At 44.6% G+C, this 12,503-nt stretch overlaps 1 protein-coding gene across 1 annotated transcript in view; it reads right to left on the bottom strand.

The window, feature by feature from the left end:
• CFAP47 (cilia and flagella associated protein 47) overlaps nt 1-12,503 on the bottom strand; it is a 2,216,809-nt gene that overhangs the window by 1,926,248 nt on the left and 278,058 nt on the right. Inside the window, exon 23 of the mRNA XM_069204610.1 lies at nt 1,793-1,893. Within this exon, the coding sequence (XP_069060711.1) occupies nt 1,793-1,893 (101 nt within the window). The remainder of the gene's footprint in view (nt 1-1,792; nt 1,894-12,503) is intronic.

Below are 12,503 nucleotides of genomic sequence, written 5' to 3'. Positions count from 1 at the left end.
GCTGCACATAATTGGCGTAAGCAACACTTGAATTTTCACTTAGGCTTTCTCTACTAGTAATTGTTGCTTGTAAATATTGCAAGTAAGCTCACTCAAATAAATACAAGATAAATATGATAAGGATCGATAGACCACGGAACAATATTTATTACTGTCTAGAACTTCAAAAAAACAACAAACAGTGAGGATTCCGGATCACTACCCTGCAACAAGTGAAACCTTGGCAACTGAAAAACTCTAAATGAAGCATCCCGCACATAGTTATTATATAAAAAATATAAAAAAATGCCAGAGAAATAGAAAACAAAGCATGCCCCTTTGCATCCATAGTCGGAACCCTGCCTTTTGAAAATACAGGCTTTATAAAAAGGGGCATCCGAAACCCTTCTAAATACTAGCCTTCAAAATTGCCCCTTCAGGACCCTGCTGTCAGACCAAGAGGGTTCTGAAACAAATGTCAGAGACAATGCTTCAAAGAAATTAATTAAAACAGCAGTTCTAGGCACGGTTTAGGAAATCCATCTAAAGATAAAAAAGATTGGCCTGACATGGATTTTACAATCAACTTACTGACCACCCAAGGACATCCAAGAGACAGAAAAAAAGGACCACCACAGGATAACCGTTCCCCAACGCTGTGGCAGCCACACACACCATTGATTTTCTTATTGCTAGGAATAGTTACATAGACAATGTACAGATATTTCCATAGTAGGTTTCCTACTCTAAATGAAGTACAGCAAGGAAAAGAATTGGAAAAACACTTGCCAGATGGTTGTAGTTTAAGGCAACACCAAGTTACAGCATGCTGTGAATAAAGGGGGGGGGGGGGGCGCAAAACAATTTAATGCATCATGAACATACTCTTAATTTGTGGAAAAGGCAGGCAAAATTGTGTGTGAAAGGTAGACGGCACCAGCGTTTATCGGAAAAAGAGGGAAAAAATGTTTCTTTTGTCGAAAATTAAAAACTTTAATGTGGTGCTTTCAAACACGTCTTTGCAGTTTTTAAATACATGAAGTATCTAGTTTAATGACACAAATTACGAACCTCATAAAGATGAAAATAGATCACTTCCAATGACTGTCAGACAGGGGCGGCTCCTCCATAAGGGCGGAGGAGCGTCACCCCCACCCCCCCCCCCCACACCCCTCAGTGGAGGCAGCTGCAAATCCTTTCAAAGAAAAGGATAATAAACTACGTTTATTTTCCTTTTCTTTGAAAGGGGCGGGGCCACAGAGGTGAGGTGCAAGGAGCAAGAGTGCATAGCACTCCCCCTCACAGCACATGCATGTTTGGCTGGCCGTCTCGGGCCGGCCAAACACACATGTACACAGGGCTCTCTGCAGCCTACCAACCTAGTTGCTGCACAGGCTCCAGGTCTGCCTGGAGTGCTCAGCCAGTGTGCTCCCAGCCAATCCTGACACTGCTTTGAGCAGCGTCCGGATTGGCCGCAGTGCAGGCTGGGAGCCTGTGCCTGCATGCAGCAACGACGCGTATGAGTGGAGCTGTGTGCGGCAGAAAAGGTACGTTTAAAAAAAAATGTTTCTTTGAAATTGTGAATGTATAATAAAAACCTCCGCGCACCTCCCCGCCCCGCCTCCAGGAATCCCTGCGAGACGCTACTGCTGCCAGATAGACCTTTCTCACGAGAGGGAGGGGAAACCAAATCAGATAATCCTTTCTCTGTTTAAACCCTTCACATTATCAGTTTTGAAGAGTATAAAATTGTCAAAATTCATTATCATTCATAAAAGTTAGTCAAACAGCAACTATTCTTAAGAACCCTTACCTTAGTTGCGAGGCTGTCACCTTCAATTCCCAAATTTAGGAACCCGGAAGGGAGTACAAATTCAAGCTTCGTAGTAGAGAAAGTTAACAGTTGCTGCAGCACTAGAGGAAAAATATACAGAAGTTACCACTAAAGCAGTATATTGTGGACATTCACAAAATGATAGCGTGATAATCTGGCAATAAGAAGTTATATTTACGTGGGCGCTTCAAATCATGCAACAAGATGCATTTGATTTGGAAACTATTTAGATTGTAAAAGAAATTTGAAATTCAAACTTTGACTACAGACGTGTTAGTTGTACAGTGCAAACTCTGTAGGAATGGGATTACAAATGTATGTCAGTCCAGATGAAGTAATGGCTAGACGAACAAGTTACTTACCTTTGGTAACGCCTTATCTGGTAAACACAGGATCTAACTACAGATTCCTTACCTTAGAATTCCATCACATGTGCCAGACTGGATCTGGAAATTCTTCCCAGCAGTACCTCTGGGCATAAGAAAGGGCGTTGTGCGACTCCATAGCGATGTCATCCACCGGATGTGACATAGACATAGTCCATATAATTCCCTCTCCAAAGCTTTGACGTCAGTTTCTTCCGTGATTGTTTTCCACACCAGAACACAGAGCCACTACAGAAACTGCTGATGGAAACAGTGTGCCAAATAAGAGACATCTCTGTGTCAAGTAATTCTAAGCTCTCAAAAAAGGAATCTGAATGCCATGAAAGGGAACTGTGTGACGCAGTTGAGTCAATCACACCTGAAATGACACCCGGAGCCACCTTGGTGCGCAGACACTGTACAGGGACTTACCACACCAGGTGTCCAAACAAGGGCCCTATAGGATGTATTCCCATCTAGGAAATCTGTCCATGGAGCAGAGAAAATGGGAGAGTCAGTAAGGAATCTGCGGCTAGAACATGTCTCTACCCGATAAGGCATTACTAAATGTAAGTAACTTGTTCATCTGATAGCGACATCTGGCTGCAGAGTCCTTACCTTAGAATAGATATCAAAGCAATACTATTCCTGGAGGAGGGTCTGCGGACCAATTTTAAACAATTAAATCTTGCAGAGCCAAATGGGCAAAATGCCCATCACAATAGACCTAATTATCCAGACACTAAAGTTTGAAAAACGTGTGCAGGGAAATACACACTGCTGCCTGGCAGATACCTAGGACCGGAACTCCGCATTCTAATGCTGTGGTCTCAGACCCAACTGGTAGAATAAGTATGCAAGCCTCAGGAAGTTGCCTCCTGGCCAATGCGTAGCAGATTGAAATGCAAATGTGACTCCAAAAAGTCAGCCACTGAAGCACGCTGGTCTAGAAAAGAGACCGAACACTCAGAGGAATTAGGTGAATAAGAAGATACTCCTCACCATAAGAACTGTGAAAAGGACTAGAGGCAAGTAAAGCCCTAAAGGCACTGGAGAGCAAGGGAAGCGTTACCACGGAAGAGGGACAAAAATGTATGCTAAAAAAGTGCAAAGATGCAGTTTACGTGGAATAGTGGAACTACTTGCCCCATTGCTCCAACAGGAAAAGAAGAACTGCTCACAAGAACAGCAACACTAGAAAGATGAGTATAAGAAATGCTTCAATATTAAAGCAAGAAGGCTAATACACCATAAAAAGACACTCATTCAAACAAAATGTCGTGCACAAAAGATCCCCAGGAAACATAATGGCAAGCTTCCTGTAAGGGATACAAAAAGTACTACAAGATAATTAGTAAAGCCTAGAGGTAAACAGAAGATACTCTACACAGAGCAGGTTAAGTACCATAAAGGTAACTATCTCTTGAGCATAAATCCCAGCTTCAGAGAAAAAAAAAAGAACTGCTGTAACAGGTGTTAAACTCACTTAGGGTCACAAGACTATACACCACCCAGACAGAAACAACAAAAAGCTGTCAGCAACAGCCATTATTAAAAATAGGAATACCTGCAAAGGCAGAAACACCAGAAGGTGAAAGGGCTCAGGCTGAACAGAGCCAAAGCTGGGCTCGAGAGGAACAATAGGACTCCAATCTGGGATAGGCGGATGGGCCCATCTGTTAACATAAGCATAGACCTGTTTATGAACCTTTGCCACTCTGAATGTCCCGAAAGCGTTGCAAAGCAGAACGTCCTGAGTGCCGAACAGGTGAGTATCACTGAAAGGTACATCTTGCAATGTAGATCAGGCAGCATCCGAAAAACCATAGAGGCCCCATCAGGCATGTTGTCACAGTGCTACAGAGTGAGCCAAGGCACGGCCAACTAAGTCTGTGGTATCCATACCACACCTTATGACAAACCTTGCTGCCATCCTGAAGTGTCTGGGCGAGTTTGCTCCGGTTCTTCACCAGAAGCGAACGTAGCAGGCAGACCACCGTATCCCACAATGCATGGGAAAGACAAACCAGAATACAAGAGGTGTTGATCGACCACAGGGCATAGCTGGTTGAGGAGATAGTATTTCGCCCACAAGATTCCAGCCATCTGGACTCTCTGTCCGGAGTAAAGTTAGGGGGGGACGCTGAGGTCAGAAGTGACAGTAGCAGCCTGCACCACAAAACTTTTCGGAGTCTGGTGCCAGACAAGACAAGCCTGGTCTCCAGGTGCAGGATGGTGTCTATGGGCTATGGATCTGTCCACAAGGACCACTGGAGGAGGTTTAGTCCAGGTTCCCAATAAAATGTCATTGTGTGCCTCATTATATTGGAGCACATGCTCTATTCCAGTCTGACCCTGGTGAAGCACTGTTAACAATGGGTCAGTGGTGACCTCCACAGAGGGGAGCTGCAAATCTAAGACAGTAGCTGTCCTCTTCAGTGCCTCTGTGAAGGAGGAGCTTGCTTGTTTTGCAAGGAAGGGGGTGGGGCAGTCCGAGGCAAGCATGGACTCAAGGCCACTAGCCTCACCCAACTTCACCAGCAAGCTACCCTCCAGAGGAGGCTGGACAATCTTGTCCATAGGGTTGTTAAACCCCAACTCCTCTCTTTCACCTCCAAAGCTTGTTCTCCCAAAGGAGAAATGGCGAGGGATTGATGAGAAGGGGGAGGGAAGGTATTTGAGTTTATAGGCACCACAGGCACCGAATCCGACACCATCCGGAGTCGGGGCAGTGTCGGATAGAGTAATCAGCTCAGTGTCGACCGGTGGCACCAACGTCTGCACCTTCGAGGTTGAGGGACGATCATGGGAACAGCTCTAGAACGAACTCACAACCGCTTCCTGGACTTGGAGCAAGACAGACAATGACGCATGGCCTCCAACAGACGCGTTGCCAAGATCTTCATACAGTGTTCCCACATTGCCTATGGACGAAGGCGCCCACAGGAGCTGCAATACTCGGAGTAGTGGTGTTTCCCGAGGCACCACATGCAAACAGTATGAAGGTCCGTGGCCAACATCTGCCTGCCACAGGGCCCACAATATTTAAACCCTGAGGACATACAGAAAAAGGTCACACTGTTCCCTCACAAAAGAAAATGTTTTGTCGAGATAGGCCAATGGCCGGAGGCAACTCTAGATACACACTGTGGCATGGAAAAGAAGGAACTCACATCAGCACATCGGAAAGGGGATTTTATGGTCTCCGTAGCAACATCATACACCGGATGTGATGTCTATGGAGTTGCACAACACCCTCTTCTGACACACAGAGGTACTGCTGGGAAGAATTTCCAGATCCAGTCTGGTGCCTGTGGGAAAATTCTAAGCTAAGGAATCTACGAGATGTCTCTATCAGATAAAGTAATGACCAAGGTCAAAGTTGAACAACATCAAGTTTTCATGAGATATAGTACCCCCTGCCATACATAATGGGAATATTGCAAGTCACTGAAGAGTTCCATCGCTAAATAGAAGAATGAGGCCGAAGGCAGTATTCATTTAAAAAGGCACGGAAATCCAAGGTGGTTTATAATACATTTTAGTGTACAGTAGATGATATGTTATTTCTCGTTATGCTTGGTCACACCATCACCCTTCCCACAAACCACTAGTGTTTTGTTTTTTCATGTTTTTGCAAAAAAGATAACAATTAGTTTAATGTAAATCAAATTTAAACATGCTGTGGCTCAGATTATGTATACACATAGAATGAAAAAAACAGGTTTCTATAAATAATATCTCCTTTTTACTGAGGAGTTTCATTTTGGAAAAACACATCAGAAGGACAAGCCAGTTCCTGTTTTCCTTGCTTACACTGCAGTTGTAATGACGTTCCATGACCTGCCCGTCACCTTGTTTGGTGGCTCCAGAGAGAGGCACGGTGACCTCAGAATTCAACTTTTATAATTTATTACAGATTAGCAGCTACGTTATTTCTGTAGTCCTGGGGACTAGAGGCCACATCCCAACTGTGATACGGAAAACGGAGACAGACTTTTCTACAATGATTGCAGTCTACCATGCATTATATGACTAATAAGAAATGATACATGTTGTTCGAAAAAGTGCTGTTTAAGTGAACACATACATAACTATACATAACTATCCTTTGAACTGTTTCTCTTTTAATTTCTATAATAATTACCATGACTCACTACAGGTTTTGTGGACTCAAATTGAACTTGGTTGTCGAAAAAAAAATATATATTTAAACAGTATACTGGGCAGTGGGCAATCCATCATTATGACAGATTTTCCACTTACACGAATATAGCATGAGATGAAATAAGGCTTTCCAGTGTGATGGGGACTGCAAAATGGAGTGAGGAAGCACACAACTGCAAGTGCGTTGGCGGTCACAAGTACATAACAGGAATAACCCAGCCCAGGAAACACATCTAAAGCTACTCATGTGAATGGTGCAAGCACCTTGCGTTTTTGTGGGTGTAGAGACAGGGGTTGTGGCACATGTAAAATATTTCCCAGTTTAGCATGGGTCATGTGACTTAAAAAATACGATATACAAAGTAGGCGAGCTCGTGGAAATCTAGGACGATCAGATTTCCAGGAGTATTCATAGAAAACGTTCTGAGTCCCAAAAAAGTCAATCACCATCTCCAATCATTAGAAATAAATAGGAGTACATTCCCTATTTAAATAAAACAGCAAAAGACCTACAAACCCATGGTAATATGCCTCGTTCAGAATTCCCCACGCATTATAGAAGCAGTTTCCGCTCCACATCGATGGAGGAATAATATGAAATTGGCGAGGACGCACATTCACGCAGGGGTGGCCGAATCGCACGTGTGACATAGATATGAGTACATGGTACTGGCACAGAGTTGCTCGGTAATAAACAATATCCTCTGTAGCCACAGTTCTATGTGACATTTAGTCACATCACAGCGTTTAACAGTTTTAATCCAGTAGGATATTTTTCCAATGGGGACCCAGCCATGTTTGGATTGGGATCATAATTAGTCCCTAGCACTCCTTTAAAAAAATAAAATAAAAAAATAAAGTGCCCAACTTTCCTGGATCGTCCTTTCATTGACAGCCATTTGCTTAGTCACACTAGACACATTTTTATAGAAATGTTGTTAAATTATGCATTTGAAAGCTTATAGAGTCTGTAAAGTTGGTCAAAACTAGAAGCACTGCAGTTTGGCCAGGCTGGCCATGTGAAATAAAATAGCCACAGCCAGATATCTGCCCAGGATTTCCACCTGGTCGGATTTTTTTATTTTACCACCATGACTGGTATTTTAATGTCTTAGCTGGTATGAAAATGAAGAAAATCACCCAAAACCAGTATTTTTAGCTCTGGTCATTGCATACTTTAAAAGCAAACGTAATGCAAAAGTCCATTAAAATGTTTTCTTAAAGGTGAATTAAACCTAAACAAAGGCAGAAAAGCTGTTTTAAAAAGGAATAGGGATGTTTCTATGTAGAGTCCTCATTATTTTTCATTCCTCAGGGCTTTGCAGAATCTGGTCGTTTATTTTTTTAATAGTTTTATATAGGGTGAACGCCGCGCAAAGGCAGTGGAGTGATTTACATGAGCACTAGTTTCACCGCACAAGTTTAAACTCCTTTTTCTATAGGCCTTGTGAAATTAGTTGATTTGCCCAAAATCACAAGATGCTGAGACTCGATGCTTGGAAAGATGTCACAGTGAGGCCTGTGCAAACGCACACCCCCTCCAGGGCCTAGAAGACATTGGAGCCAAGGTGACAACACCTTGCCTGGCAAGGCCTCAGACACATGGAGGGTGCTTCGAGGTGAGAATGGCCCAAGCGTCATTCTCCTCACCTGGCCCCCCAGCCTGGCTTGGGTGGGGAGGATGACGTGACCAAGAGGAATATACATTACGGTGGCCTGACAGGGAGCCTGCAAGACTGTAAGGCTATTTGGGCCGGGTAACTGAGGCCCTAATAACACCAGCCCACATGTGACCCTGAGGTACTGGCCCATCGCCCAGTTCCGACTGCCCTCCTTACTAATCCGACCCTGGCGACCCCTATTCTGATAAGGGATGTCATAAAGGAAGATGAACGTCTTAAATACACTACTCAACAGAGTGAAGAAAAACATCATTGCCAAGGTTAAGTTAAGGACTTAGTTTAAGGAAGTAACAGGGGAAATGGGTCTTTTAGGTATATAGAGAGTATGAAACAAACACCCACATTTTGTCTTATGCTCCACCCTAGAGTTATTTTCTGTTAGGAACACTGTCTCAGTCATTTCTCAGAATGCGTCCCAATGTTGAGGAGCTCTAAAATAGCAGGTTCTGGCTCTCTTAAGCTATTCCTCTCATAGATAAATGATAATTTCAGGGTGCAACTCAAAACCATATTGACAGGCAAAAGTTACAAAAACCCATGAAAGCACTACAACATATTTTGTAATGTAGCATATTCTGGGAACTTGCTTACACGTTTTTTTGCACTTTATTCAGGAGCATTGTTAGACCTTTAAGCTCTTGGCATGGTTTCCCCTGTCTTTTTGGCTTCTGACCTCCTGTTTTTGATCCTGTGCTGAATTTGGTTTTTGCTAGCTTTAGAACTCTGGGCACTTCATTGATGACCAGTGCTAAAGTGCAAGTGTTCTCTGTCTAAATGGCATTGGTGACTGGTTTATCCATGAAGGTGTATTTGATTTACTAGTAAGTCCCTAGTACAGTGCACAGTGTTTGCCAAGGGCCTGTCAATCAAATGCTGCTAGTGAGCCTGCTGCACAGATTGTGCCACCCACGAGTAGCCTTGTAAACATGTCTCAGACCTGCCACTACAGTGTCTGTGTGTGCAGTTTTAAACTGACAGTTTGACCTGGTAAGTGCACCCACATGCCAGGCCCAAACCTTCCCTTTTACTACATGTAAATTATCCCTAAAGTAGGCCAATGCAGCCCCATGGGCAGGGTGCATTGTATTTAAACGGTAGGACATGTAGTGATGTGTTTTACATGTCCGGATAGTAAAAAACGAATTTGGGAGTATTTTACTATCGCACGGACTATCTCTCCCATAAGGTAACATACGGATTGCCTTTAAATATCTTTTAAGTATAATTTCTTATTGGGAGCAGATGGAGACCCGGCGTTTGGGGTCTTTGAGCTCACAATTAAAAAAAACATCTTTTGGTGATGTTGGTTTTTGATTTGGAAGTTTGAAAATACCACTTGTAGAAAGTGGGCATTTTCTTGCTTAACCATTCTGTGCCTCTGCATGTCTGTGGATAGCTGGACTGTTTGTGAATTCACTCTAGGCAGTCACACAGAGGAAGCTGAGGTGTGCCCTGCATATCCTGATGGGTCTTCCTGGGCTAGAGTGGTGGGAGAAGCTGACACTTACACTTGAATAGGGCTGTACCTGCCCTTAGCCAAGGCAGTCTCCAACCCCCTGGCATGTGTCAGTGGAGGGTGGAACTTCTCTACTCTGACTCTAGAGCAGAAAAGGGACTATCGCCAGTTACTGGGACAGTTCACCTCTATGTTCTCACTAACCCCTGGAGTCATCCAATGGTGTACTCATGACATTGACACTGGGGACAGCCTACCTGTAAAGCATAAGTCTTACCGGGTGACTAAGAGTGAGAACAGCATCAAAGAGGAAGTCTCTAAGATGCTGGAGTTAGGGGTAATTGAGCACTCCAACAGTCCTTGGTCCAGCCCAGAAGTTATGGTCCCCAAGACTGCTCCTCCCGGTGTCACGCCTGAACTGAAGTTTTGCATTGATTCCCAGGGGCTTAATGTCATCACTAAGACTGACGCGCACCCCATCCCCCGAACTGATGAGCCCATTGAGCCCATCGACTGGTTGGGAGCTGCCAAGTTCCTCAGCACATATGATCTAGCGTCTGGGTACTGGCAGATAGCCTTAACCAAGGGGGGCCAAGGAGAGATCGATGTTCTCAATGCCAGAAGGGCATTATCAGTTCTGTGTTATGCCCTTTGGGTTGAAGAACGCCCCTGCCACATTCCAGAGGCTGATCTACCAGGTCCTAGCTTGGTAGGAGAACTTCAGTGCCACCTACCTGGATGACACTGCGTTATTCAGATCTAACTGGGAGGATCACTTGCACCACCTCCAGGAAGTGTGGAGGGCTCTACAAAGTGCAGGCCTCACTATTAAGGGAAGAAAGAGCCAGATTGGGCAAGGGTCTGTGTTGTACTTGGGACACTAGGTAGGGAGCATCTAGGTGGAACCCCTACAAGACAAGATTGATATCATTCAACACCCCCCCCCCCAACACTCCCCAAGACCCAGACAGAAGTGAGAGCCCTTGTAGGTCTCACGGAGTACTACAGGAGTTTTGTCAAGGGGTATGGAACCATTGTTGCCCTAACAGAGCTAACTTCCAGGAAGCAGCTTAGTCAGGTGAGCTAGACAGAGGCATGCCAGACTGCTTTTAACATCATAAAGTAAGCCATGTGAACAGCACCTGTGCTCAAGGCTCCTGACTTCTCCAAAGAATTTGTGGTGCAGACTGATGCATCAAAGCAGGATGTGGGAGCTGTGCTTTCACAGCTAAATGAATAGGGCCTAGATCAACTTGTAGCCTTCATTAGTAGGAGGTTACTTTAACAGGAACAAGGATGGAGCACAGTAGAAAGGGAAGCTCTTGTTGTTGTCTGTGCTGCTTGTCCCTACTTGTTTGGGACTCACTTCTGGGTTCAGACAGACCACAGGCCCCTTAGATGGTTAATGCAGATGAGGGGTGAGAATCCTAAACTGTTGAGGTGGTGGTCATCCTACAGGCAGTGGACTTTACGGTGGAACACCATCCTGGCACAGATCACACCAACACTGAAGGTTTGTCCAGGTTCCTTCCATCTTAGTGATGTTAACTCCCAAGAGGTTGGGTAGTTCTCCCCACTTTCAGTTGGGGGGGACATGTGTTAGGCCTGTCAGCTCTTGGAGTGGTTCCCCTGTCTTTTTGGCTTTTGACTAACTGTTTTTGATACAGTGCTGAATTTCGTTTTTGCTGGCTTTAGGACTCTGGACACTTAAACACTGGTGACCAGTGCTAAAGTGCAAGTGCTTTCTGTCTAAATTGTACTGGTGATTGGTTTCTCCATGAAGGCATATTTGATTTACTAATAAGTCCCTAGTACAGTGTGTGCCCAGGGGCTGTAAATCAAATGGTACTAGTGGGCCTCCTCACAATTATGCCACCCACATGAGTAGCCATGTAAACATCTCAGACCTGCCGCTGCAATATCTGTGTGGGCAGTTTTAAACTGCCATTTTGAACTGGCAAGTGCACCCACTTGCCAGGCCTAAACCTTCCCTTTCACTACATGTAAGTCACCCCTGAAGTAGGCCCCCAAGGCAGACCCCTGGGCAGGGTGCAGTGCATTTAAAAAGGTAGAACATTTACTGGTGTGTTTTCCATGTCCCGATAGTAAACTACTGCTAAATTCATTTTTCTTGATTGCAAGGCCTATCACTCCCATAGGGTAACATGAGGATTGCCTTGAAATATCTTAAGTGTAATTTCCCACTGGGGGCAGGTATAGACTCGGAGTTTGGAGTCTCTGAACTCACAATTTAAAAATATATATTTTGGTGGAAATGGTTTTTAAACTGCAAGTTTGAAATTGCCACTTTTAGAAAGTGGGCATGTTCATGCTTAGCCATTCTATGCCTCTGCCTGTCTGTGAAATACATGTCTAGGTGACAGGTGGGCTGTTTGTGAATTCTCTCTAGACAGTCACACAAATGGAGCCGAGGTATGTTGTGCATATCCTGATGTGTCTTCCTGGGCTAGAGTGGTGGGATGAGCTGACACTTGCCCCTGAATAGGGCTCTGCCTGTCCTCACACAAAGCAGCTCAAATCACCTGATGTGTGTCTAGGGCCTGGGGAGGAAAGGCAAGGTCCTGTGCACTACAAAGACTTTCCTTTGAATTTTGTCTACTTCAAAGACAGAAATGGGTATTAGTACTGGATCTCTGACACCACAAAGTTAGAATCCTTCTGGACTGAGGACATTCTACCAGAAAGAAGAGCTGGATGCGGAAGAAGAGACTGCCACTTTGCCTGATCCTTTAGTGTGCTGGCCTCCTGCTTGTTTCTTCTGTCCTGCGAGTGAAAGGACTGGACTTTGCTTTCTACTTCCTGCTTTCCAAGGTTCTCCAAGGGCTTGAACAGAGCTTGCCTCATGTTAAGAAGTCTCAGGGCCATCAAAGACTTAATTTGCCAGCACCTGGGCTCTCTTGCTGAGAGCCCTAACTTTTCAAGTGGTGCCAAATCCAGTTCCTGGGCCTGTGAGAGTGAGTTCTGGCCAACAAGAAGAAACAAAGCACACCGACTCCAAT

This window comes from Pleurodeles waltl, chromosome 8 (genome assembly GCF_031143425.1).
Source record: "Pleurodeles waltl isolate 20211129_DDA chromosome 8, aPleWal1.hap1.20221129, whole genome shotgun sequence".
NCBI classification, from domain to species: domain Eukaryota; kingdom Metazoa; phylum Chordata; class Amphibia; order Caudata; family Salamandridae; genus Pleurodeles; species Pleurodeles waltl.
The sequence above is the reverse complement of the archived record's forward strand: the minus strand, read 5'-3'. Positions and strand labels throughout refer to the sequence as shown.